Source organism: Paramacrobiotus metropolitanus, unplaced genomic scaffold (assembly GCF_019649055.1).
Source record: "Paramacrobiotus metropolitanus isolate TYO unplaced genomic scaffold, Prichtersi_v1.0 Parri_scaffold0000052, whole genome shotgun sequence".
Lineage (NCBI taxonomy): Eukaryota > Metazoa > Tardigrada > Eutardigrada > Parachela > Macrobiotidae > Paramacrobiotus > Paramacrobiotus metropolitanus.
The window spans coordinates 580,245-608,065 of NW_026570272.1; the positions used below are offsets into that span (position 1 = coordinate 580,245).

At 38.5% G+C, this 27,821-nt stretch overlaps 4 protein-coding genes across 4 annotated transcripts; 3 read left to right on the forward strand and 1 right to left on the reverse strand.

Annotated features, from left to right (window-relative positions):
- Positions 1-151: 151 nt before the first annotated feature.
- On the forward strand, positions 152-18,310 carry LOC129592492 (integrin beta-PS-like). The gene is made up of 21 exons (XM_055488537.1): positions 152-407; positions 2,125-2,311; positions 3,047-3,144; positions 4,075-4,188; positions 4,630-4,693; positions 5,765-5,896; positions 6,345-6,441; positions 6,738-6,822; positions 7,138-7,224; positions 7,361-7,444; positions 8,118-8,204; positions 8,984-9,169; positions 9,739-9,873; positions 10,234-10,529; positions 11,222-11,291; positions 11,359-11,440; positions 12,951-13,060; positions 13,525-13,777; positions 14,851-14,973; positions 15,380-15,546; positions 17,684-18,310. Exons 2-21 carry the CDS (start codon positions 2,218-2,220, stop codon positions 17,747-17,749), a joined length of 2,430 nt encoding a protein of 809 aa, XP_055344512.1. The 5' UTR covers positions 152-407; positions 2,125-2,217; the 3' UTR covers positions 17,750-18,310.
- A 794-nt stretch (positions 18,311-19,104) lies between these two features.
- LOC129592449 (whey acidic protein-like) lies at positions 19,105-20,001 on the reverse strand. Its single transcript, XM_055488489.1, has 4 exons — positions 19,841-20,001; positions 19,743-19,777; positions 19,496-19,598; positions 19,105-19,406 (listed from the first exon to the last, which is right to left on the reverse strand). The coding sequence occupies exons 1-4, from the start codon at positions 19,902-19,904 to the stop codon at positions 19,255-19,257; spliced, it is 354 nt and encodes a 117-aa protein (XP_055344464.1). The 5' UTR covers positions 19,905-20,001; the 3' UTR covers positions 19,105-19,254.
- Positions 20,002-21,194: 1,193 nt separating this feature from the next.
- LOC129592444 (uncharacterized) lies at positions 21,195-23,284 on the forward strand. Its single transcript, XM_055488484.1, has 2 exons — positions 21,195-21,507; positions 21,591-23,284. The coding sequence occupies exon 2, from the start codon at positions 21,605-21,607 to the stop codon at positions 23,102-23,104; it is 1,500 nt and encodes a 499-aa protein (XP_055344459.1). The 5' UTR covers positions 21,195-21,507; positions 21,591-21,604; the 3' UTR covers positions 23,105-23,284.
- A 348-nt stretch (positions 23,285-23,632) lies between these two features.
- Positions 23,633-27,557, forward strand: LOC129592437 (kelch-like protein diablo). The gene is made up of 7 exons (XM_055488477.1): positions 23,633-23,966; positions 24,111-24,387; positions 24,467-24,767; positions 25,268-25,879; positions 26,317-26,385; positions 26,491-26,680; positions 26,752-27,557. Exons 1-7 carry the CDS (start codon positions 23,743-23,745, stop codon positions 26,762-26,764), a joined length of 1,686 nt encoding a protein of 561 aa, XP_055344452.1. The 5' UTR covers positions 23,633-23,742; the 3' UTR covers positions 26,765-27,557.
- Positions 27,558-27,821: the final 264 nt, after the last annotated feature.

A 27,821-nucleotide genomic window follows, 5' to 3' on the forward strand; every position in this document is an offset into this window, starting at 1 on the left:
GCGATACGATCGGATGAGTGTAACAGCCTTTCCTTATACGGCATCTCTCTGTTGCTGTGTCTCTCTGTCTGACTCAGCCTGTGAAACACACACACACACTGTAGTGTGTGCTTTGGCTCTCTCTCTGTCCTTTCTCTCTCTCTCATTCACCTTCAGTGCGGATATTTCGTACAGCACAGCGTGTCTGCCTGCCTCTGCTGCATTCCGCCATTCTGCAGGGATTCGTGTCCGTGCATCGTGCGATTTTAAATTCCACCTAAAAGATTCAAAACCCCGATAGATGATTGTTATCATGGACTAGATTCTGGAGGAATATATTTTGGCTGATTGTGTTGGGATTATTTAATTTGGGCGAGGATTGACTACTGCCCTGTGGATGGGGGGATGCTGAATAATCGCTTTATCAGGTGAAGACTGAAGATGCACTGCGTTCTGTTTGTCAGTTCGGGGTTGAAGAATTTTTTGAAAATTTTTACTAGCTTGTTTCGAGACGGCATTATAATTTTATGAGAGGATATTAAAAATTCCTAGACAGTGGTTAATTGATGCAGAAAAGCCGGTTTGTTCTGCGCCAATTGGGCTCGTTAAGTAATCTGGCGCAAACGCTGTAACGTCGGTAACGAACTTTGATGGACTTTGAATTATGTGTGATTTATCATTTTCCATACTTGGTCAGCCAGCACTTGCAGTTATTCTACGGATCACGCGTACAGCGTTTTAAACGAATTTAAACCTTATTTTGCCAGTAATTGCTGTCGATGAAGCATAAATTCAGGAATTTTTTCTTAAGTTTTCTGAATGTTTATTAATTTATTATTTTTTTCATAATTTTTTACTCAGTAATTGGCCATCAAATCGGCGCTGATAACGCAGAGATTTTACTTTGTTCGTTGAAATATTTGCAGAAGAATTTCTAAATATAGTGAACGTAGCAGAGAATTTTCCGTGTGTTTTTTGCTGGCGAATCATCATTTTATACTTTTCCAGTTTTTCTGCAACAATTTTCATTTTATTTTTTTTTAGGATTCGGCTTTTAATTGGCGCTGATGACGCAGAGATTTTTGGTTGATTTAGTTGATATAAAAAACATCTGTTTCGTGGCGATGAGTAATGTAGAACATTTTCTTCATTATTTCTGAATGAATAATATTTTGTATTTTTGAATATTTAATTACTGTAGTCGTGAGTCGGCTTGGATGACGCAGAGATTTTGGGGAAATTTCGGGGTTTGAATAATTGTTGGAGAATGTCGGGCAGACAGACGTGCCAAGTGTGGACGGTCTGAATATGCGAAGTTTGAACACAAATCTAACGAGATGACACGGTTTCCAATATAAAGGAGCTGTTATTGTGTTCCGCATTAAGCGCGGCTATTTTTAGATTTCTGTCATATTCTTATGACTTATGTATAGAGCAGTGTTCCGCACGAAAGGCCAAAATGCAGATGCGTTTGGAACTCTGTACTCGTAATTGCGCGCACCCTCACCACTAGCTTTGCGAAAATTAGCAAAAATTCATTAATTTTCTGGTAAATTTCAGAGTTTTCTTATTCGTTCCCATTTTTAGCGCGCGCACCCTCACCACTAGCTTTGCGAAAATTAGCAAAAATTCATTAATTTTCTGGTAAATTTCAGAGTTTTCTTATTCGTTCCCATTTTTAGGTTCTAAATAAAATTAAACTGAAATTTTTCTAAATTAAACAAAAATGAAATGAAGACAGTAATTTGTTATTCTAAATTTTTTTACATTATTTTATTGATTTATGAAGGAATTGCGGCTTCAGAAATATTAGCAAAATTAAATTAAAATTTTTCGTAGTTATTTTCCAGAGTAATTCACAGTATGTGTTCTCCTTTTTTAAATTCAGGATAACATTAGCTACTTAAAATTAAGCGTTGAGTGAAATTAAGTAATACATTTTGTTAGTGACTTTTTTCACATTAATGATTTTTGAATTAATTGTTACGGTGTAATTTGCTTAAACTGGAAAATCCTGGAATAACTAAAATTATAGAATTTTCTGACGGTTGGACAAGTTATTGCAGCGGCGGAATTTGTAAGAATTATCGCTGCGCTGAAATTGAGCAGTACTTCGTATTACAAATTGTTGGTTATGTATTGCAGCGTTGCCGGTTGTGGATTGATGTTTTGCATGGTATAAATTGCCGGGCCATCATCGGACATCTGTGAGAGCGGCCATCGCGCTGCGTCGGAGCGATGCCGGACCGGAAGTTGCGTGGTGTGCAGATGCTGCACATGTTCTTCTTGCTCATCAATCTCTTCTGCGCTCTCCGTTCCGTTTCTGCTCAAGGTGCGATATCGCTGTATTACAGCCGGGGCCACACCCGATCCCCTCATTTCACCAACTAAATATTGAAATATAATATTCGCCGGAAATTTTCCGGCGTTTTTCAAAATAGTGTCCGTTTGTCAAATTATAGTAGCGCCGTTTTCGTCTGTTAAATTATAGTTTATAGCTTCTGTATTTTTTAATAAAGACATACGGTAAGTGGTTTTGTTTGAACCATGCAGCTCCGCGGTTGTTGTTTTTAAATTCAAATGGATTAGTTGTTGTCATTAATGCAGATAAAATTATCGTGCTGGCTTTTGATAATCGTTTATTCCGTATACAGTATTTTTTAGTAATCTGTGTTTCTAAAGCTTCTGTATCCTTATATTTTTTCGCATTTACATATATATATTTTTTTAAAAAAATTTTATTTTTCATCTTTAATGTTTTGCGCTGACAACACAGGATGGGTCTTATGTGCTTTTTTAAATTTTGGTTTAAGAAATATTTTTTTCCTGTTTTTACTTTCATCGCGGTGCGACATTCTTTTAATTTATTACTAAATTTAATTAATTAATTTTGGCGCAGAGTAACAGGAGATATTGTATGTATCAGAATATTTGTGAAAACCAGTCCATCTGCATAGGGATTCGTAGAACAGTGGCACTGTCACTACGGCCTGGGTTGGTGTTGGTCACAACATGAAGTCATAATGGATAAAAAATATTTGAATAATCGAAATAAAATTTTTTGCAGGTCTTTCGGAAGAAATCGTCGCGAATCCCTGCGTGGTACAGCAGACATGCAGCGCCTGTATACAGGCCAATCCCAATTGCGCCTGGTGTCAACAAGAGGTGGGGAAATAGTCCAGTATTTTGGCCGGTGATGTTGATCTCGTTTCCGCTGTGACCAGCACATTTTGCTTCCCTCTCGACCGACATCAGCGACATCTAAATAAATAAATCAATATTTTTAGCATAAAAAATCCACGCAACAGCCGCCGTGTGTGCTGCGTGTGTGGCAGAAGCGGTGTCCAAAATACTTCCACACACCGATCGATTTTGCCGCTTGGCTGCCTTACGCAATCAACCGGAAATATCGTCCTTTTCATAACGGCCCGTAAAAACCGGTTTCCATCTTTATCGTTTAAATTCAAGCGAAAAAAATGTGTTACTGAAAATTCATAATTAAACCAGAAATTCCTTAATAATAAAAAAATATTTTTGAAATGTGTAATAATGTAAAATTTTACGGTAATGAACGAAATTTGTGCAGATTGTATTACTAAAATAAATTCGAACTAAATATATTTAAAGGTTTTTGGTCACTAATTGTCCGCATAAAAATTGGTAGTTAGATGAAATGAGTAAAACGAAATAATTTGTATAGCAATAAAGTACTAGACGTTGCCGTGCGAAGTAATTTAATATTTAAAATACTGATAAGATCTCGGCGTTGAGTGTTCACTTAACATTCTTATTATGGGACTGCACGAAATCACCATTAATAATGTATTTTACCGTAAAAAATATTGCTGAAATAAATAAATTGAACTGAAATAAATTATCAGAAAGAAATGCTCAAAATGATCTGCACAAAAGATTGATATACTGTATATGGCTGACGTTTTGTAGTGCAGTGGCAGTCTCCACAGATGTTAACGCCGTTAAACTGCTGATTTCATGCTTTGCAAATTTTAAAACCGGGTACTTGTAATTTGTTATAGTAGTGAAAGGGAGTACTTTTTTTATTACTGGCTGTAACTGATGGCGTTATTGTTGCAGAATTATGGTGAGAACACTTTAGCGCCACGCTGTGATTATGTACCGAACCTGCTGGCCCGGGACTGCCGGTTTGAGAATATCGTCAATCCGGAGAGCCAGCTCATATACATCAAGGTGAGATTCTTGGCTTTGTACCATTTTTGGCTAATATGTTTCTAATCACTTTTTCAAAATAAATTTCAATAGATCTAGTTTTCCGTTGACTCAGACTTTTTCATAATTTTTGATTTTTTTTCGATTTTCTTATTGAAGTTTTTAGTAATGCTTGAGACCGTGTGCATAGTATCATCCCGACTGTTTTTCGAAAATAAAATAATTTAAGTTTTAACTAGTTTTATAGAGAATTCCTTATTTGCCATTTTTTATGTGTATTACGTTTTATATGGAAAAAATCAGCGGTACTTTGGCAATTTTGTCCGCATATCGTTGGTTTCTGCCTCCATTAATTTAATCGCTAATTTTAATTAATTAATCGCTTGGTTGAATTACTCGTAGTATTTTTATTTTTGCGCAAGGATACACTATGATCCGGCTTAACCGATTCTTATTTCGCAGAATGAGAGCTTGAGCAGTGAAATCCAGTTCTATCCGCAGCACATTTCCTTAAGGCTGCGTCCACGTAAGTGCACCAGCGAACTGCCGACAACAGCAGCACGGCTGTGATGGTTTTAATCTGATTTTATTTATACCGTTTATTCCTGTTTTTTTATTTGATTATTTTGTTGGATTTGATTTTGGGGATTAAACTGAGAATTTTCTATGTAATTCCACATCTTTTCATGTCGCTGTTGTAATATGGAAATAACTGAAAATTGTAGTGCAGAGGCTTTTAACGGAGTTCTGTGACGTTCGCTGTCTGCATTTGGTATTCATGAATATTTCTGACAATTTTCATAGAGATGAAATGCATAGATGTTCTGAATTTTTTTTATTAATATGGATTTCTGAATATTTAGTCTGTTTTATCTGTATTGAAAAAACTGACGGTGAACATATGTGGCTCGCGATTTTAGCAAAAATTTCAACGGTGAAGTTAGTCTCGTTGCTGCAGAAAAAACCATCATATTGATTTGTAATAAAAATTTAATCCGTATATTTTTCCGGTAATGTGCTGGTTGAGTGTATATTTATTTTTCATTTTATGTGTGTTTTATTTTTATTATTTGAGTTTTTATTTAGGTTTTTTCGTTTGATCGTATTTTATTCGTTTCATTTGTGTGTGTTACTTTTGAAATTAATTTTAGTGGGATTATAATTGCTGCTTTCTGTCATAAACCGATGATAAACGCATGGGAATTGTAGTGTAGAGGCTCTTGGGAAAATTCTTCGAAGTACGACATCATTTAACTGGCTTTCCCCGAAAGTTTTGGAATTCAAATTTCGTATGATAAAACATTTATGAAACTTTTTTTCCCATTGATTTTTTTATTAGATTTATGACATATGTTATTCACTTTAAATTAGACTTTATGTAAAATATCAAAATTCGAAAGATAAAACGTTTATGAAATTTTTATTCCTACTTGTATTCCTACTATTTTTTTATTCCTTCCTCGAATTTTATTTTTTCAGTTAATGTTATTCATATTAAAATTAACTTTGATTTTCCTAGTGAAATTTGTTCATTTATGGTGAAAAGGTCATGACGCGAAATCGCAGTAAGAGAGTAATTTTCCGGTGGCCGTTGTAGGAAAGCCGTTTCCACTGGAAGCGAAATTCAAGCAGGCCAAGGATTATCCGGTGGATCTGTATTATCTCATGGATTTATCCTATTCTATGCTGGATGATAAAGCCAAACTGGCATCATTGGGCCGCATTCTAGGTTGGTCTGAATTTCCTGCTGACCGTAATTTATTATTACGGAAGTGTACAATTTTCTTACAATTCAATTAATAAACGAACTCTGATATATTTTCGTTTTTCATAACATGTTTTTATTATTATTGTTAATATTTACCGGCTTTATTATTTTGATAATAATGTCCTGAAAATGTTTAGTTTAGCTGGATTTGTAGACTTCTGACTTTTAGATGATGAATTAGTCTTAAATTTTGTTAAAATGCGTTATATGCTTTTCTTCTCACATATTGTGTTCGTATTTTCCCGGATTTCGTTTATGAAAGCCTAGAACGAATTTGTTTGGTCTTCGATTTGTGGTCTGATATTATTACAGATGCTTAAAGAGGTTCTGGGTGTTTTTCTGTTGTTCTTGACCGAATTTTCTGAACCTAACATAATTTGTATGCCTCTTTTTTGTTTGTTTTTTTCAGCGGCGGAAATGCGGAAAATGACCAGCAACTTCCGGCTGGGTTTCGGTTCCTTCGTGGATAAAGTGGTGATGCCATACGTCAGTACTGTGCCAAAGAAGTATGTTAGCCAAGAGTGCAGAAAAATAAATCAGACTGAATAACTATAATTTATTTCGGTCAAATCAAATTTGATCATTTTTCTGTTGGTGCCCGACTGTTTTTTTTCAATATTTTAAAAGATAATCGATCTAACAGATCATTCTGGTTTTACGGAAAAGGTTAAGATGAACTGAAGTATCTCGAAGTTCCGGTGAATTTTTTTTCGGGCAGGAATTTTTTCATTCATTGATTTTTTAATTTGTTGGTTATTTGGCATAGATTTTTGTTTTAATTGCCGTATGTTTTTGCCGGCAGATTGGTTAGTCCCTGTGATAACTGCACAACACCCTATGGTTTCAAGCATCATATGACGCTCAGCGAAGACGACGTTATTTTCAAGGTTGGCCGATTGTTTCTCTAATTTGTGTTCCACACAAAACGTAATGAAATGCAAGATTATTTAAACAACTGGTCCTGCATGATTCCTGACCGGATTCGCGACAGAGATTTTATTTGACGTTATTTTGATAGAATTAGGTATTAATTTACAAACTCTAATTGTATAAACTTAAAATCAAAATAAACAATTAATTTTAATTTTATTAGTAGAGATTTTGTTTCGATAAAAGCTTTTTGGGAGATTCTAAAAAATTATAACTGCGATAAAAAAATGTTAGTAATCTAAAAGAAGGACTCACTGTGGACTATGTTACAGCAACGTGTGGAACAAGCCGCCATATCCGGGAATCTGGATGCACCGGAAGGGGGCTTTGATGCCGTTATGCAGGCCATTGCCTGCAAGGTAATGGAAGAAATTAATTCTAACCAGCAATTAATTTAACCCAGAAATTATTTTAATCCAGAAATCCACATCCAGAAATTAATTTTTTACTTATAATCTAACCACAGTTTCCGCAGTGTTTGAATGGTTTTCTTAGGATGAAATCGGCTGGCGGGAGAAGGCCCGAAAACTGCTGGTTCTGTCGACGGATGCCAGTTTCCATTATGCCGGCGATGGCAAGGTAAGGTTACCGCGTGGTTTTCTGAAAGAAAAAAAAACTAACCATAATTATACAGTATAAAAATGAAATTTTTTAATATTTAAATAGTTAAAATTTTAATGGGAATTCGAAAAAAAAAATCAAAACATTTAACTCAAATTCAGAATTTATAATTTTTTCCGTTATGAAGTGTTGTGGTGGTTCGACCGAATTATTAGTGCGTTTCTTTAACATTTCTGTAGCTTTTTGTAGGTGAGAAAAAAGTTTTTTCTTAGCTCAACCTCTATGACGTTTAAACGTAAATACACTCGCTTTTTATTTCAAACTTCACTTGTGCGCGTGTTAAGAACATTAAAGAAACAAAAGTTCATTAATCATTTCCGCTCTCCTCAAAGGTACCCGATCAATGGTTACAACATGGTGTAATGTAGTGCAGTGGCAGGTATTAGAAAGTCGTTGATTTGATTGTTGAGCCTAGATGAAGGTTTCGTTTCGATGGCTTTCTCAAGTTATGAAATTAAATGCCAATAAATTTTTGGAGGTAGCATTATTTTTTTTACGGTTTTATTCTGTAATGTACTACCTGTTGCGATGTTTGATTAATAATTCTCGTTTAAACCTAATTGTACACTGCCTAAGTATGTAACATTGTGTCTTTGTGGTCTTTACTTTAGTGAGTAATTTATTTTGACAGTTGGGCGGCATTATCACACCCAACGATGGCGCGTGTCATTTGGGATATCGGGACGGGGAACTGCAGTACACGGAGAGTTTAACCCAGGTATGCCACTAATTATTTTCCTAAAATTGGGAAATTCTCTCAGTGCAAGAAAACGATGCACTGTGACTGCAGTACAAATTATTTATTCTATAAAACAATTTATTTTCAAAAAATGGGGAATATTATTCCGCTTTGGAAAACCATATTTCGTGTATATTCTCTCTCATATATTTTTCTAAGAATGATTTTATTAGAAAATATTATTTTTAATGAGATTTTTAATTACAAAGAGCCGTTTGCTGTTAGTTTGTGATATAATGTTCGTAATAAATTTCGTATTTTTGCTTGTTTTTTTTGTTATAAATTTCTCACAAATACGTGGAATTATTATTCCAGTTTAATGAAATATTTTAATCTTTCCCATATAATTTTCTGAGAATTATTTTGATATTATGAACTAATATTTTAATGGGATTTTTTAATTACACAGTACACTGAAGAATATTATACATTATTATTTACACTGAATATTATTTTATTATTTACACGTAATATTATTTACTGAATATTATTTACACTAGAGCGTTTTGCTGTGATTTTGCTATAATTTTTGTCGTATTTCTTCTGGGCACCACTTGCTCGGTTGTGTATTTGTTTGATTAATCTGTTCAATTTTCGTGACGCTGTACTCCGTTATTTTGATGGTATAGCAGCTGTTGCGATGATTGTGTTTGCACAGTCAGAGCGCTTGCCGAATGCAACTAGGTCGTGTCAACGGCGTTGAATATGCCGTCGTTAATATATTATTACTTTCCTTAACCGTCACCGCTGTTGAACAGGATTATCCGTCACTGAGTCAGATCAACCGCGCTGTGAAGGAGAACAAAATCACCATGATCTTCGCCGTCACCGAGGACCAGCTGCCCACGTACGAGCGCCTCAAGTACTTCGTGGAGGCCTCCGCCGCCGGCAAACTGGCCAACGACTCCTCCAACGTGGTCGACCTCGTCAAGACCACCTACATGGTACGGACACTTATTAAAATTCGCTGTATTATTTTCTTATATTTATTGGGTTGGTGTAATGAATTCAGTTGATTCTGAATATTTTATGTTAATAATTTTATGGATAATTTAACTTGGAAATTATTCAAATTCGCTGATGAATTTTTTTCTTTTTTTCTTATGTTTAATGGATTTGCTCAATGAGTCCAATTAATTCTGAATATTACATGTTAATAATATTATGGATAATTTAACTTGGAAATTGTTTATTGCTCAGATTTGTTATTCGGCCGATTTTAATTTTCCTTTATTTGCACACTTCGAAAGACGTTTAGTAATATAAATATACAAATTTCCCTTTGTTCGTTTTCATTATTTTACCAGCACACGAAGCGGCGCGCGCGTTCTGTGAAAAAATTAATTGTAAAACGTAAATTTATTTTAGTTTTTTTATTATTTTAATTATTTTTATTTCTTCGGTTTTTCTGAGTTAATTTCTATTTTATTAAGTAACTTTATTTACTGTTTTATGCCCATACGTAAAATGGATGAATGTGATGATTATTTAGCGGAAATTACGTATTGTATAGAATATCACGTCCACCGTGGAGTTGAAAGACAACGCCCCCTCGGATCTGGTCAAAGTCAGCTACTTCTCCTCCTGCATGGGCAGCGGTGAGCGCAAGCGCACCAACGTCTGCTCCGGACTGCGCGTCGGCTCGGAGGTGAGTCGGCAGAAGGAAATATATGAAATAAATACGCTTATACACATATATTGGAACATGAAATATATGCTAGTAAATAAAATAACAAAATAAATCTAAATATATGAAATAAATATAAATTTATGAAACAAAATAATTGAATTTCACAGGAAATTTATTAATAAATACTCTTGAATTTAATTAGCTGGAATGCAGTTGATATTTACTTAGTTTACTCGTAATGCATTTTAGCAGAATTTCAGTTAACAAATATCTTAGTAATCCGGAATTTTTTAATCCAGATTTATTGATGCGATTAATTCTAAATGTAGCACACACTTGGTGGATTTTTCTATAATGGGATTTCTGCGTGTTCCCTAGGTGCGCTGGGAGATTGTGGTGGAGGTGATCAAATGCCCGGCCGGGCCGCCTCCCCACCGCATCCCCTTCAAGATCCGGCCGGTGGGGCTGGACGATGAGCTGCTGGTGGATCTGGAGGTGATCTGCGGCTGCGACTGCGAGCAGCCCGAGTACGCGCTGTACAACTCCACCAAGTGCAGCGGCAAGGGCACCTTCGAGTGCGGCATCTGCCGCTGTCCGCCCGGCACCTTCGGCCGCTTCTGCGAATGCACCTCCGACTCCATCCAGGAAGAGAATGAACTCTTCGGCTGTATGGCGTACGTGGCGCACAATCAGTTGTCGCCTGCTCTTTCACTATTTTTCCAGTTATTATTATTATGCGAATAACTGATAAATCTGTTACAAATAAATATCTAAATAATAAATAGTTTCTGTATTTATTATTATTATTTACTATTGATGTTTATTGTTTTTTTATGACATAGTTTTTCATATTAGTATTTTTTATAATATTGTTACAGTACTCAATTTGCTGAACTCAATTTTCATCTGCTGTTTCCCTCCTTTTCAAGTTATTGCTATCTATTATACGTACGAATAACTGATTGATTGATTAGTTTTTATTTATTACTATTATTTATTGTTATTGTTTTCTTTTTATAATTTTGCTTATTAACATTATCACTTACATTTATATAGTATTAGCGGTCGTTTGCTATTAGTTTTTGTTATCATTTTTTATTCTTAATATTTATTTGTTACTTTTTGATTATTTTGTTGTGCGTTCAGTTATTAATTGATTTCTTGAATTTATTGCCCAATATTATGCGAGTAATTATAATTTGATGATTTATTTTGTTTGCGGTAGAATTATTTGAAATTTATGGAATTTAGTAATGTGATCAAATATTATCTAATAAACTGAGCTAACTGAAAATTCTTTTCAGTTTATTACTGCAGTAGAATTGAACCATCGGTAGTAATTAATTTTTTCAACGCTGTTTTACAGACCCAACACGACAATCGTCTGCAGCGGGCGTGGCAACTGTGTGTGCGGGGAATGCGTGTGCTTTCCACGGGTAAATCCCCTTTTTTCCCTGTTTTTTTTATGTGGCGCTAATGGAGTATTTTTCCCCCTAAATTCAGGATGATGGGCACAGCGTGTATGGGAAATATTGTGAGTGTGACGATTTCGATTGTCCCCACTTCAACGGCCTTCCCTGCGGCGGTAAGAGCAGATGAAAAACTAACTTAATGATAATTAACAATTAATAATAAATTAATATAATAATTGGACTAATAATAAATGATACAAGTATTGGTCGCGCTAGCGCGCGACCAGTTGTGTTCGAGGTATGGAAGAATGAAAAAAATACAAAATATACTTCGTACAGCAATAAAAATCCTTTTGAGAAATATTTCAAATATGAAACCCCAGCGAGGCCAGCTACGAAAATATTTTAACATGTAGAAATGCGGACAATTTTCGAGCTTTCCGGTTAAATTCGACCAGTGTTATAAAAACTGTGAAAGCCTCCGCAATTTTTCTTTTTGTTTGCATTTTTCACGGTTTTAATGTAACTTTATATTGCCGATCTAACGAACTGAAAACTTGAATTTTTTTGTACGACCGATAATGTTTAAACGGTGACCCACAACAACCATTCAGGCGATATTTTAGCGCAGATTAATGGAAACTTGTGAGAAACAATTAACGGTTGCCAAAGTGACCTGGGAGGCTGCATCTTTAGCTACTAATTATAATATTTTCAGCAATTCAGTCAAGCTCTTGAGTATTTATAAAAATAAAATAAATACATATTCATTAGATTTTGAGGTTAGTGAATACCCAAGCTACCGCCAATATTACAGAGCCGCTATGTGGAATAGGGTAAACGGGCTTCGGGCTGGCTTTTAGGTATTTAAAAATTACATATAAATTAGACAATTTAGACCGTGAGATATTGAGGTACTCAGATTTCTAGATATTTTTAAATTTCGAAACTTTGGAGGCTCAAAAAATTAGAGGTAACGGCCCCGCTTCGCGGGGCCGAGTCGAAATATTTAGAAATTCTTGAAATGTAAATGCTTTGGAGCCGACTTTCGAAAAATTTATAGTTATTTTGAGGTACTCAAACAGATTTAAAAACATCCTAATGGTTTCAAGAATTAAAAAAAAATTATAAGTCTGATGGGATTGACAGTTTTAAATAACTATAGTTTAGGTTGCTAAGTTGCGAAACTTGTATTTGCTCATTCGAGACGTTTCTAGAATTTACCGGAAATTTCTATGAACTTTAAACGTTTAAGTACTGAAAGTTTGAAAGGGTTTTTGAAACCGTTCCGGAAACCAAAATTTTTTTCGAAGCAGCAGGTAGGAAGCTTTAGAAGATGCTGGATTTTATAAAATAATCAAAAGCTTCACAAATGGAATCTCGAATTAGGAGATAATTTCCAAAACTAACAACCTTTAAGTACTAACAAGCTTTAAGTACTACAACTTCTAAAACTTTTTTTAGACCTTCTCCAAAACTTGAGATTTTTTTAAAGATGAAGGTAGGAGCTTTTGCGCGATGCTCTATTTTATAAAATTATCAACTTATTGAAAAAACCAATCTTGATTTAGGAGATAATTTCCAAAAAATAAGGACGTAAGGATATATGAATCTATTGATAAGGGTATAAAAAATTAATAAATGATTAATGGTATAAAAAATAAAAATGGTGTTATTTGTCAGGACCGACGCACGGGCATTGCGACTGTAAATTCTGCATCTGCAAACCGGGCTGGACCGGGCCCAACTGCGGCTGCTCCACCGACAACAGCACCTGCATCTCCAAAAATGGGGTAAAATTATTTGTTTTTTTTGAAACGTTCGTGATTGTGGTAAAATATTATCGTATTTTTACGAAACTTCAGAATTGTTTACCCGGTTAAAAAAAGGATTTTTTTTGCGGCACTCATGAAAGTCAAAATAAAAATAAATACTTCTTGGGCGTCCTGAATTTGTCTCAATATCTCAATAGATTTTTTCAGCCTGAGCTTATTATTTATTCTTAAAAAGTCACTTAATACTTAACAGTAACTGTTGCGTTCACATTCTCACTATAAAAAAAAAGGGTAACTGGAAAAAACAATTTATGTTAAAAACGGAGCGAATAAGAAGTAAATTAAATCGAGATTTAAAAAAATTAAACGGGCCTGGTCATGAAAGTAGAACAAAAAAAATTAAATAAAAAATTAAAGATACATAAATGAGAGAAAATCTGTAAGGAGAAATCCATTAAATTTGGACATGTTTGCGTGGGCAGCTGGAATGCAACGGGCACGGGCACTGCGACTGCGGGCACTGTGTGTGCGACGTGGACCCGGTGACCAACACGCAGCTGTTCTACGGGCCCACCTGCGAGAACTGCCCCACCTGTCCGGGGATGTGCCACACCCTCAAGCCCTGCGCCCAGTGCCAGGCCTTCGGGACCGGCGAGCTGGAGGACGAGGAGGACGGCTCGCGCTGCCTCAAGAACTGCACGCTCTTCAACGCCACCCACGTCGACGCCGTGCACAGTACGTGCTACACAAAGTACCGTTAATAAAAGTTGTCAGATTGAATTAATAAAATATCATAAACTGCAGGCTGCAGCATTTAAAATACAAGGTATTATAAACGATATTTGTATTTATTTAAATTTGTATTTGTGTTATAGTTATTTGTATATTTGTATTGGTATTTATATTTGTATTATAAACGATATTATTGATTATTGAATTACGCAGTATATTATTCAATATTATCAGCAGTATTATTGTTCAAATATCATCCGCAGATATTAATTCAAAAATATTATTAGAAAATGCCGTTAAAAAATTCAGAAATTACCGTAAAGAACTATGTTAGCTTAAAATGATAAAATACCATAACATTAAAACATTTAAAATAGTATCAACCATATTACTGAATATTTCAATATAAAATAAATATTATCAACCATATTATTGTTAAAATAACATTCACAGAAAATTCAGAAATTAATACAAATATATTACTCGTATTATCGCTAAATTACTGTAAATTATTGCTGGATCCGATCCGCAATGCAATCGTCAAAATATCGACATATATATTATCGTTGTAAAATTCATGTTTGAGATTTTGTGGTGTGGTTGAGGATTATTGTAGAACGGCGGCCGTGAGGATAAAATGTTTTCGGGTATTTGACACATGTTACCGCTGACGCCGTATCGGTTGTAGTTTGTTATTTCTTATTTATTTTTTTTGTGAGGAAGCTTAATCTCTGTCCGCCACGGAAATGCGCTGGATTTTGAGAAGTAAAATGTGGTACAAGAAATAGGAAATGCTGTGTCAAATTAAGACAGTAAAAAATAATTGAGAATTTTTTAATAATAATTTAATATTAAAGAATAATTTAGAACGTGCAATTTTTACACATCTGCAGCGTTTTGATTTTTTTATTAAAACAAATACTCGCAATTTTTTTATCAGGTTAAATTGGTTTCGGAGTAAATAACCGCGTCCGAGTCTGTATGGGTTTGGTTGGCCTTGTTCTTTCTTTAGCGGACGAAGCCGGTTACTAAAAAACTATTTTTACAGTTTAAGATTAATTTGTGTTTGTCTGCAGAGGATATGCCGGGTGAAGAGATCTGCCAGTTCCGTGATGAACGCGATTTTTGTACCTTCTTCTTTTCCTATTACGACCACCCCGATACCGGCAAATTGGTCGTGGAAGTGCAGAAAACCAAAGGTGCGCCCTTGACTCTATCGGCATTGTTATTACTTTAATTGTACACTTTTCTAAAAATTAATACTTAACTGCTGCGTAATAGTATTTAAATATTAACTTTTTAGGGAGGCCATTTACGTTTGCTATCGGAATTATTGTTACTTTATTTCTACATTTTTTTTTAAAACGCAATAATTTGCTGCATTTTAATATTTACTTATTTTTGATTAGCTCTTAATATTAATCACCCTGATCACAATATTAATCACCCTGTATCACAATATTGATCACCCTGTATAATTGTATCTAAGGAATTGTTAAATGTGTTTAATCGGAATTTATTAAACTTATGAATTAATTTATTGTATTAATTTTGCGACATTTTCTATTTTCTTAACGCTGACATTTTTGCGCGCAATTTGTGCAGTGTGTCCGGAGGAAGTGCGCGCCTTACCTATTATCATCGGCGTAATACTGGGCATTTTGGCGGTGGGATTGGCGCTGCTGCTTATCTGGAAGATCCTTACCGTTATACACGACCGCCGCCAAGTGGCCAAATTCAACGCCGAAGTGCAGAACGCCAAATGGGACACGGTATGTATTTGTATATCTGCGTGTTTTTCTTAACATTTTTCCGGCTAATCGTTGATGATAAATAATTATTTGGATTCAGTCAGCTAACAGTTTGTTTTACCAATTTCCAGTGTTATTTTGAAGCACAAGATTTTAATTTACGTAGTGATTTTTTTCTTTCAGACGGTATGAACATTTGTTTTTTCTGAGTTGGCATCCTTTAAAACGTTTTAAAATATTCGATAATCGAAAATTTATTGTTAAAAACTGCGCCAGGAATTCTACTGGTTCGTGGCTCGTTTCTCGGAAGTACACGGAAAAACGTATTACAGCGGCTCAAGGTGCCCACATGGGAAGTACATGTAGTAAATGAAAGGTCGTCTCGCGTTAATCTTCAAGTGTACACGGAAAAACGTATTACAGCGGCTCAAGGTGCCCACATGGGAAGTACATGTAGTAAATGAAAGGTCGTCTCGCGTTAATCTTCAAGTGTACACGGAAAAACGTATTACAGCGGCTCAAGGTGCCCACATGGGAAGTACATGTAGTAAATGAAAGGTCGTCTCGCGTTAATCTTCAAGTGTACACGGAAAAACGTATTACAGCGGCTCAAGGTGCCCACATGGGAAGTACATGTAGTAAATGAAAGGTCGTCTCGCGTTAATCTTCAAGTGTACACGGAAAAACGTATTACAGCGGCTCAAGGTGCCCACATGGGAAGTACATGTAGTAAATGAAAGGTCGTCTCGCGTTAATCTTCAAGTGTACACGGAAAAACGTATTACAGCGGCTCAAGGTGCCCACATGGGAAGTACATGTAGTAAATGAAAGGTCGTCTCGCGTTAATCTTCAAGTGTACACGGAAAAACGTATTACAGCGGCTCAAGGTGCCCACATGGGAAGTACATGTAGTAAATGAAAGGTCGTCTCGCGTTAATTTTCAAGTGTACACGGAAAAACGTATTACAGCGGCTCAAGGTGCCCACATGGGAAGTACATGTAGTAAATGAAAGGTCGTCTCGCGTTAATCTTCAAGTGTACACGGAAAAACGTATTACAGCGGCTCAAGGTGCCCACATGGGAAGTACATGTAGTAAATGAAAGGTCGTCTCGCGTTAATCTTCAAGTGTACACGGAAAAACGTATTACAGCGGCTCAAGGTGCCCACATGGGAAGTACATGTAGTAAATGAAAGGTCGTCTCGCGTTAATCTTCAAGTGTACACGGAAAAACGTATTACAGCGGCTCAAGGTGCCCACATGGGAAGTACATGTAGTAAATGAAAGGTCGTCTCGCGTTAATCTTCAAGTGTACACGGAAAAACGTATTACAGCGGCTCAAGGTGCCCACATGGGAAGTACATGTAGTAAATGAAAGGTCGTCTCGCGTTAATCTTCAAGTGTTAGCTGCAGAAAGCATTTCATTTTTTGAAGCTGTATTTGAAAGAGTCGGGTGAGCGACTTTATTAACCCGGCTATGAATGGTTGATTTGTTCAGTCCTTTAATTAAATAACTTGACGTTTTTCCTGATAACGTTACTCTACTTTATTCCGATTTTATTCACTGGACGTAATTATAATCTGCATTTATAATTTGTAATAAAATTATGGGATCGTTTGAAGAAGTGTTTATTCCATTTACCCGGCTATTGGCGTATTTATTACTCAGCAATAATTTTTTAAATTATTGCGCTGGCAATTGTAATAAAAATATGGGGAAGGCTACGCACACCACTTTTTATTATTTTTTACTTTTTTTACAGAAACCACCGAAATCTCCTAACACCACCGAGAACAGATTGTGCACCACCATAGTCTCTTGACACCATTACTTTGAAAAATTAGTTTATGGCTATCACGGGCGCAAAAAAGATAGTTTTTGTCTCGCGGTGAGCCTGGTGGTGGTCAAAGGTGGTGTGCGGGGACTTTGGTGGTAAACGTGGTGTGTGCAGCTTTCTCCTAAAAATGTGTGCTTATGCAGTTCGGTAAAAACTTTTATTAGATTACGGTATATTTTAGGAAAATTATTATTATTTATTATTGCGTAGACTCGCCTAATTAAGTTATTTTAGTTATTATTTGTTATTAATCTATTTATTTGCTCAGTAATTTAATCCCTTAATCACTTGGCCGGTAGTTTTACTGGAATTTGTTTGCAGAGTGGAAACCCCATTTTCCGGCCGGCCACCAACACATACCGCAACCCGGTGTACGGCAACAAATAAATCGCAAAAAAAACGGAGAAAAAATTGGCCTTAATTCAGTCGGTTCTTCCTGTTCCTAAATCTGAGATGGTTTTTGTGTTTTTTTTGCCCGATAATCTTCCGCTTGGGAAGCGGCATAATGATGACCACTTCCCCCCTTCGCCATGGCAGCTGCTGCAGCGCGAACCCGAATCTGGAATTTTCTGTATTCTTAACATGTGCCTGAATTTGTAATTTTAATTTTTACGCGGTTTTATTGGGGATGTTAATCGTTAAAGCGGGATCTGACACGGGGCGTGGTTGTTTTCTAACCTTTTTGATCTGTTTGAAGAATTTCTAACTTTGACTGGACGTTCATGGTTGTTTTTCTGCGGGGAAACTGGACCAATACTGGAGAGTTGGGGTTGGTTTTGCATTGGTGGTTTGTGTGTTTTTGTTGTAGTTTGTGTTTTGGTGGGAGGTTGTCCGTCTCCTGGTGACCTTTGTGCATGGCATTTTCTGTCTCCTTTTGTGATTTTAACGTGTACGCCCCCTCAGGATCATGGTAACGATGTTACAAAAAAATAAAAAGCCGAATTATGAGTCGCGAAAGTACAGATAAGTGGTAATTATGCCTACTTCTAATAATTAAATAAAAGTCATAAAAAAACTTCAGATAAATTATTCGACAAACAGATGCTTACTTTGCACTATATTATACACTATGCTGCACACAGCTAATTCAAATGTCTTAACGCGTTTATCATCTTGGGTTTAGTGCGAATTGTGCGGTCTAATTGTAAGGAGAAAATGAAATTCATATACATTGTACATTATACAGTAATTCAACCGCCTTCGTGTTTGTTATTTGAACTAATACATAAAAATGCACGTAACCGATGTTCACAGATCACGATCTCCATAAACAAGGAAATCAAAGCACAATAGACGAACTTGCATTTACTTGCAGCAAATTATTATTTTCGAGTTATCATTGCCATATAAGCCTTTTTTATATGGATTCTGAATTTCTGATGACTGCTAATTACCGCAGTGCTACACATAAACATGCGTGATAAAATAAAAGGCAATCACAGCACAATACGCAGCATTCGCACCAAGAATAAGCCTGCTGTTGGATCCACCTGGATACGAGAAAATGGGACGTCTGGCCGAGCCGCGCTAAAAGTCGCAAAAGACGGCTGGGCCGGTATAGTACGAGAATCTCAAAATACTGGTACATAAACCTCAAAATAACTGCAAACATAATTGCAAAATTATGTACTCAGTACATACTGTTATACGTATGTCTTTGTTTTGCGAAACCGGAAATACCATACAAGCTCCATGAAAAACTGCACGCTATCGTCCCGAACTTTAGCGCTACATTTCGGATGCAGTATGTATCGCGTTTATTCGTTGTTTTTCAAAGTGGGCGACATATTATTTTCGATACCAACAAAGCTCTTCAACACTTTTGCGTACATATATAAGCGATGTTCAGCATATTTTAAAGTAGAGAAAACAACAACAGAGTCTCGTTCCGCCTACAACCACAGAGGATCCACACACTGCATACCGCAGCCGTTGCTGCAACACTTCTGGTCATCCAGGCAATGATGATCCCCACCGCACATCTGGGCGCAGGTACCCATAGGCATATCGACCAGGCGGGGGCACAAGCCGGATTTCGGGACACCTACCGAAAGAAGAAACGCGTTTGTTAACGTAATTTCCTAAACCGCCACGCCTTGCAGTTGAATGGAACAAAACGCCGGGGTCACTTACGGACACATTTGGGGATGCGAGGGCACGGGGTGCCGACGGTGCAGAAGATGCTAGGGTTCATGTGCTGGACGCACTGGTAGCCCTCTTGACGGCATCGAACTCCCTGTGCAAACAGGACATTGCAGACTATCTAATTTATTTTGCGTTGAATTGAATGATAAGATAATTTCGCGTTACTTAAAGAAAACACAGAGCACTTTGCAATTATTTTTTTCGCTTATAGGTACATATGTAATTCAAGCAGTACCTCGCAAACGTTGGGGAACTGGAATCCTTCGGGAACTGCAGAGAATAAATCATTTATATTAGCTTAGAAGAAAATAACTCTGGGTTGCGGTTACTTACGGACAATGGCAGCGCTGAGGGACGCCACCGCCAGGACGAGGCAGACGCATACAATGGAGTTCATGATGAAGCCGTGGGTAGAATACCGAGAGTAACCGGTTCCAGCGCAAATCTAGTTGTACGAAGTGTCCGAAATGTGTAGTGTGAAAGGTAAAAGCAGAGCGGAAGCAGTTTATATCGGAGCGATAGCATTCAACCAGGTTGCAAGTTAACCTGCTCCAGTAGCTATTGTTGTGGAAATGAGCGGCACTTTTTGTACTGATAACACCTTTACTGTTAAAGAATGCGTTTTATCAGCTGCGCTGAAAACACAGAATTCACGTGGGGCCTGGGTCGAGATTGAGGATTTATGGCTAATTGTTTTCTGTACTGTTCAAATAGTGAAATATGGGGAAACGATAAGCTACTGCAACTTTTTAGTGCAACAGCCAAAGTTCTTTTTTAATGTGGCAAAGTTGGGCAAATCTATGCCATTATCTGCCATATAATATATTATTGCTTTGCGATAAGGCATCTGGAACGCCGCATGTAACTGCACTACATAACAATATTATTACCATCTCAGTATAGTATTGTCTCTTCCGAATGTGTGGTGATTTTGCATGAGTCTGCAACAAACAACGCATTTGCATTTTGCATATTATATCGCTCTCAATAATTTTTATATAAAGATATACTGCATAATAAGTCTCGTTTCGTAAAGAAAATCAAAAAAAGAAGAAAATCAGATTTTTAAAAACTTGTAAAACAATAACTCCATTACTCTTCCTGAGTCTGCCACACACGATTTTCATTTCTTCCAGTACCGGAAGTTCGAAATTTTTTTCCATGTACTGCATTTTACGTTTTCACAAATTAGAGTTTTCCGGGAAATCATAAATAGTTACGTAAGACAGGAAAATAGTTTCCACATGAATGGAAGCTAGCAACAGGGAAGCCGCTCGTATGCATTAAGAACTAAACGTCTTCCAACGACTTTGTTTATACGCGTTTTCTCAGGCAACCGAAATATATTGCGAAAGTTTAAAATCCCCGTACAAACTGTTGTGCATACGCGTATTTATTAATAATATTTACATATACAAAGCGTACATTCACTTAATACACGTATTCGTGTATCGCCAACGGTAACTTAATACCATTCCTGTATTGTAAGTATTGTGGGCTGTTGTAATTGGTAATATCGATGGGATGTGGTTATTGCTGGCGGATGCGGAACCAATCAAAAAATAATGAACATCAGCAACTGTTAAAGTGACGTATGTAAAATACACACCACAGCCATTTTCAACATCACAATACCGATTACTGATAGCATCACGTTTCCCGGCCCGCGGCCACAGCAGAACATTATTGTATTAGAATTTTTTCGTTCGGCGCAACAGTTCAAACACGGAAGCCAAGACGAGCAAAAGCTTCTTTTGTACGATAGCAACGGCAAAAGCTTCTTTTGTACGATAGGTGCATTACATTAGCTAACCGGTCTGTCGGTGCGACAGTAACAGCCGTATATTGCGCTGCGGGTGATCATTCATCAAAAAACAAGCCCATATGACGCGACTGCTTATGTTAAAGCCAAGCACGTTGTTTGACTGGAAGCAGTACCGAACCGGAACCAGCGAAGATTGACATCGACCATACGCGTGATGCCGGTTTATAACGGTTTGGTGAAAATTTAATTACAGCTGATTCTGTTGGCATATAAAAGCTCATTCAACCCATTACATACTTAAATGTGTTTCTCTCGTAGCTCGACAAATTTTCATGGTTTACAGCAAAGCAGTACTTCCGTCGAATATGGCGATTTACATTTACGCACCGTTTTTGGATCAACTAACATCCACGCTGTCAAGTATCGACTCGGTAAAATGCGTTGAGGATTTTTCTACAGTTTTCTCCAGTTCGGATCATCCGGATGCCGAGCATTGGTTTACCTGTGATGATCGTCTTCAAGTGCTTCGGTATTTACAAAATGTATCGCAACACACTGCACATTTATTCGCTTCCTGCGAAACCGATATCCCTCAAACCAACAAAATTGTGGAGACCTCCCGGCGTATCCATGGTCATTTAAACAATTTAGCGGGGGAATTGCGTAAATGCCTGCAGTGCCCGGAATCCCGCAGCTCCTGCCATTCTTTAATTATGAAATCGTTCAAGGACGCTTTCAAACAACTTCAACCGATAAAAATGCTGGATGATCTCTACAAGGTGATTATCACTGGCGCAGAAGCGGAAAGTAATTTCGAAGTCCTCTATGAACAGTCCAATTCTGTGTCGTCAGCCTGTTTCAAGGAATGGTGCGAATTCGCTATTTTGACGTGCTTCCGAATCCATCTGTTCTACATGGTTTATCTTAACCAAATCCAAGAAATGGATTTCCCGCAAATTCCAGTTGATTATGATGCCATGATCGCTAAATTCGCAGACATTATGGATAGGCTTCATACCGCCATGCAGCAGGGTACCAAGCGATTCTTCACTCCCAACAATATTCAACGAACGGAAATTATGGAGCTGATTGACGGATATATAACGGAATTTGATCGCGAACCCATGAGCCATAACCGCGAGATCGCCGACAAAATCGGAGCGAAATTAAATGAGATTTCCCCCGATTATGCTTGGTGCGTTGTCGTAGCCGAAGATACTTCAAAAATGCGCAACACTATGATCTATTCTGATGACCACGCCCAAGCACTTTTTCTCCAAGAATCGATCCACTGGCAAACCGTTCCCCTGATAACGCAAATGCAAGCGCCGCGTCATGAAGCTTATTCCCAAGGAACTGAGTGCGGCGTCGTGACCGTTGCGAAAAAGGTCGCGGTGGGAATGGAAGCACATCAGCGCCGTATCACGGTCTTCTGGAAGAAATTAAGGGACCAGAATTTTGATCTCGCGCCGGAAGCTCGGGAAGTGTTGAGTAAAGTGGATGTCCGCGACCTCGTATCAGTTTCCGAAGAATGCGTGAATAACCGCAACACTGTACGGAGTCCAGCGCAGGATCATCTGGAGGATGCGGTGTTCGGAATGAATGTGGATTATGTCGTGTGCATGGGACTGCAGCAGTCGCGAACCGGCGGGGAGTTGGGTGTGTACAGTAGTCGTAACGGATGGCTACAGCATGTGGAAAACAAGAGCGGACATATATTACTGTGGTTGTGTGAAGCTTCGCCGGCAACACTGGAGTACCGAGTTAACAAGTCTACGCTGTTCAAAGGCTTGAAGGCCATGTCCATGGCTTTGCTTCCCAGCTTGGAGTAATTTTTCTTGAATTTCAGTGACAGACAGTTGCGCTTTTTTGTACTCTTAATTCGAGTATTATTTTTCGGTGCTACAGCTTTTATACTGCCATGGTTAGCTCAGGATGTTCAGTTTCTTGCGAAGAAATGCTGTTGAATGTGATAATTAATGTGTGTTTTGCCATTATCGGAAGACAGGCACTAAGGCAGCTGCATAAAAATAATGAAATATTTCTGAAAGAAGTACTTCAGAGTACGAACTACGAACAATTCGCTGATCAACGCGAGAAACTGCGAAAACACTCACAACAGCCAAAGAATATTATAAGCTGATAGATTTGCAAACGCTACTGTATTAAATACATAACTCTATTTAGCACAGTTGTGTGGCACAAGTGCAGATCTATTGTAGCGGGTGTGTTTCTGGCAGCCACCCTAAATGCCTCAGGTAACATCCTGAGGCAACATCCGACACTGGCATTTAGCGCTGAGCTGTAGCGCTGTAACTGTAAGTACTGGTAGGATTTTCTGTGGCTGACTTGGCCTTGCAGTTGCGTTTTTGACTCTCAAATTCAGTAGAAGTACAGAAGTAAAGTTCACCGCGCTATATCTGTTTTACTTGTTAGTATTTAGTAAACCCCGATTGAACTTGTCAATATCATGGCCGAGAAAGCTTTTCGGGAACTACGGGACATGCAGGCCACAGGAACCCTGTGTGATGTTACGCTGAAAGGTGCGGAGGATTCTTCAGCTGGCATACCTTGTCATCGCAACATCCTTAGCGCGCACAGCTCGTATTTCCGCACAATGTTTACGACTGATCTGAAAGAGAGGTCCGAATCCAGCATCCGATTAAAGAACATCTCCACGAGCACGCTGAAAGAGTAAGTGTTTACTAGCACACAGAAAGTGGCACAGAATGGTTCGTTGTTTCTGTGCCTTTTTACTGCTGTATACCTGGTGGATTTATTATACTTCTAAAAAAAATCAGTTATAACAGCTAGCGTGAAAACGATTGCATTGTCTAGTCTGGTTGATTATGCCTACACAATGGAAATCAAGATCGATGCGCACAACGTGGAGCCGCTTTTGACAGCAGCGCTGTTTCTGGACCTTGTGGCCGTCGTGGATTTGTGCTGGACGTTTGTGGAGAAGCACATGGATGTTGGCAATTGTCTGATGGTTCACTGCTTGGCCGATCGGCATCATAATACCCGATTGGCCGCGAAAGCCAAAGCCATGGTTCTTCGTAATTTTGCCCTGATTTCCCAGTTAGCTGATTTTCTGCTCATCGATGGAGAAAAGGTTTGCCAGTGAATTATCAAAATTCATTGCAGAACAGCCGAAAAACTAACGATAGACTTGTAAGCAGTGATGTGTGTAGGTAACCGAGCTGATCGCGTCGGATAATTTGCGTGTGGACAAAGAGGATGACGTGCTGGAAGCAGTTTTGCGCTGGCTGCATCACGATCCAGCCGAACGGCAAGCGCACCTGTCTCTCATGTTGCAGTTTGTGCGGGTGGTCTTCCTCGGCCCTAACGCCCTGGAGAAGTATTTCTTGGCACTCTTTAATGGGTTTCTTAGCACAGCGGCTGTCGATTCTACACCGTCGCGGATTACAGATGCCTTGCCAAACCGTCTGGCAGAGGCCGTCGAGGCTCGTTGTCGCCCCCGGGAATCGTACGGTAGGTCATTGCGAGCTCCATTCCAGCATTTATATGGAGCGCAGAGGGATGCTGTATTATTGTGTATTTGTGCGACCTAAAAGCAGAAGTTCTTCGTTTGGTGTACGTATCCCTTCGGCGCGTTCAAGTAGCCGCGCGTGAGAAGGCGCTGCAATCGGCTGATCGTTTCTTAAACACAATCATGAATGCGTTGAGTGATTTTAGTTTATTGATGATGTGAACGCACATAATTCTATGCGTAAAGGTGGTTTTTACGCCAAATCACAGTTCTAATATTTTTTTTGCATTTTGTCTTTTGAAGTGAATTTTTAGATCCTTAAAATTCATTTTAAAACGTAAAAATGCTCGTTTAACTGGATTCAGTATAAAAGCGGTAATTTTATCCGGCTTTTATCTGCAAAATCGGTCCATAATGATACTTTTGGTAGACCTGAATTCATTTAAAGTTTAAATTATTCTGTTGCTCACATTGCCAGTAACCCTTGAATTTTTCTTGGCAGGTTTGCGGAAAGCGGTTGTTTGCGCTGGCGAGTGGGAAGATGCGGATGCTCCTTCCGTGGACGTTTTCATACCATCGTCTTCCAGTGTTTTATGCATCGCCAGTCTTCCAGACCACATTAATGCTCCCGGCTTGGCGGTGCTGGAAGATGGGTCGCTTTTAGCGTGTGGTGGACGTTCCGGTCCCGACGCCGAGCTCCAATCCGAAGGACGAGTTTGGCGTTATGAACAGGCTCGCAACGGGTGGACTGAAGTCTCACCAATGCGACAGCCTCGTTATGGGATGGGCGTGGCTACGTGGAACGGTTGCATCTATGCCGTTGGGGGTGCTGATTTGCAAGCTCAGAATTTGTCATCAGTGGAGTCGTACAACCCACAGGAAAATCGTTGGCAGTTCGTGGCTGATCTGCCAGAGGCATTGACCGAGTTCGCCATGGTGGTGTTTGACAATCGGCTCTTCGTGTTCGGTGGGACGAATTCGCATCTGCAGTCTGTTAACAGCGCCTACTCCTACGATCCTGTAGCGAATATGTGGACCAAGTTGGCCGACATGCCGACGGCGCGATGCGCCTGCTCTGCTTGCGTGGATAATAGCGGAATAGTTTACGTGATCGGTAAGAAGTACGAGATGACCTGTTTGGCGTAAGAAGTAAATGATAACATTTTCCTGTAATCCAGGAAGACCAACTTGACAATATTTTTATTATGTTCCAGATAACAGTAAAAACATTGGGCGTAACTCTAAACACCGTCAACCGTACAAGAACATACAAAACCATCTGCTCAACTATACACAAACCGAATTTTCCTGTAATGAAATACAGGCTCGAATAAATGTCCAGGAAAGCAGAATTAGGCCTTCGCCAAGCACCCGTAGACTTCTTATTTAGATACGGCGAGGCGGAGTTGTCTCTTCCTCCATTTGAGGAACCACATAAACTGCTATAGACTCTACTATGTGCCTCCTCATAGCTTTGCATAAACCCTTATAGTTTTGATTCAAATAGTACTTGTCGGTTGTATCACGTTTACGTATTTACTGGACATATAGGTGGAGAGGCCGAAGACGGGCGTTGCGTGGAGGTCTATAACACCGCTACCGACCAATGGCAGAAAAGACGTACGTATGACAAAGCATGCCTTAAAGTTGTCTTGGTTTTGACCCTGTATTATTGCATCATTCCGCCTTCGGTCGTACTCGTGTTCATTTTTTTTATTGATTCAGGCGGTACAATCGGACATCGGGATTCAGCTGTCAGTGCGTGCTTGGGCGGAAGGATTTTTGTCATGGGCGGGATGGATAAGTCGATCGAATACTATAACGAAGACACCGACGTGTGGACGCTGCACAGCTGTCAGCTGCCGCATTCAAAATTCCTTAGCGGTGGCGCTGTGATGACAATGAAGTCGGCTGGGTAAAGCAACCGAACAACGATGCAGCCGTACGGATGGCTAACTTACCGACATCCCCTTTCCTGTATTATAGGCAGGCCACGTAGGTGCGCATCTGACCAGTAATGTGGACGAATAGCCGACATCACCTGCGAGATATTTTCCGCGCAACTTACAAGAGTACCATGGCGTTCTGATACGGGTTCATGGTACACTGGTGGAGGTCAATTACATTTGGGTAACTGTTGCGCGTCGGGTAATGGAGAGAACGCGTAAAAAATTAGCCATGACTCAGCAGAAAACAATCGTCCAATCGTCAGTCAAGTACGCTTCCGTGCCAAGAAAGAAATTGAACACCGAAGTGAAACTGAAAAACTCATTTTTAATGCTGTAATGTGGTATTACGTCAAAAAAGTTATTATGAGTTTTGGATTGCGACTCTGGGTCGTTGGATTTACTTATGGTCCAAACACATACAAATTTTGTTGATCTGTGCAGGAGAGTTACGAGTTACTCGTAGTTTGGGTAATGGTTGCGCTTCGACGTCGAAGCGAAACGCTTACGCGGACAAGTAAGCTGAAAACCCATCCCAGATTTTGTGACTGCGAATCAGAATGTTTGCTTGGTTACGCGCTGTTACGTCACATTTTTTTCGCGTTTTCCCGTTACCCGACGCGCAACGCTTACCCAAATGTAATTGACCTCCACCACTGTTCTGTTATGTTCTGTTGCCGCACCACGTGGCAGATGCCTTTTTGGGAGTCTGTTTGTTTTGTTTTTTGGCATAGTACGATGGGAAACAGATGAGTTTATGACGATAAGTTAGCGTGTTTAATGATGGTTTGCCCAGTCGGTACAGTATTTGATTTGTTCGAGAATTAAGGGACTGCATTATTGTAACACTCGAACTATTTCACGATCGATTTACGTCGAATATTTCTGTATGTCGTAAAGGAAGATCGATTGATTTTGCAAAGTGTGCTTCCAAACAATACCAAAGTTAAATTGTTCGTTATGAACTTATAACTATTCCGTAAGTTTAATTTTTTTAACAGAAGCAATTCAGAAAAACGCGACTTATCGTGACAAAAACAAAACCAGGAGCAGAATGGGAATTTTAAGGAAACTGGCACGATAAAAACCGCGTTAGACTGCCACAAGGGG

Coding starts and splice junctions, on each gene's coding strand:
- LOC129592492 (XM_055488537.1), top strand. CDS start 2,218: ATGCCGGACCGGAAGTTGCGTGGTGTGCAGATGCTGCACATGTTCTTC. Junction 4,694..5,764: donor TTCCTTAAGGCTGCGTCCAC/GTAAGTGCACCA, acceptor TGGCCGTTGTAG/GAAAGCCGTTTCCACTGGAA. Junction 13,778..14,850: donor CCACGTCGACGCCGTGCACA/GTACGTGCTACA, acceptor GTTTGTCTGCAG/AGGATATGCCGGGTGAAGAG.
- LOC129592449 (XM_055488489.1), bottom strand. CDS start 19,904: ATGAACTCCATTGTATGCGTCTGCCTCGTCCTGGCGGTGGCGTCCCTC. Junction 19,599..19,742: donor AGTTCCCCAACGTTTGCGAG/GTACTGCTTGAA, acceptor CTGTTTGCACAG/GGAGTTCGATGCCGTCAAGA. Junction 19,407..19,495: donor TCGCATCCCCAAATGTGTCC/GTAAGTGACCCC, acceptor TTCTTTCGGTAG/GTGTCCCGAAATCCGGCTTG.
- LOC129592444 (XM_055488484.1), top strand. CDS start 21,605: ATGGTTTACAGCAAAGCAGTACTTCCGTCGAATATGGCGATTTACATT.
- LOC129592437 (XM_055488477.1), top strand. CDS start 23,743: ATGGCCGAGAAAGCTTTTCGGGAACTACGGGACATGCAGGCCACAGGA. Junction 24,768..25,267: donor TCGCCCCCGGGAATCGTACG/GTAGGTCATTGC, acceptor TTTTCTTGGCAG/GTTTGCGGAAAGCGGTTGTT. Junction 25,880..26,316: donor CGGAATAGTTTACGTGATCG/GTAAGAAGTACG, acceptor CTGGACATATAG/GTGGAGAGGCCGAAGACGGG.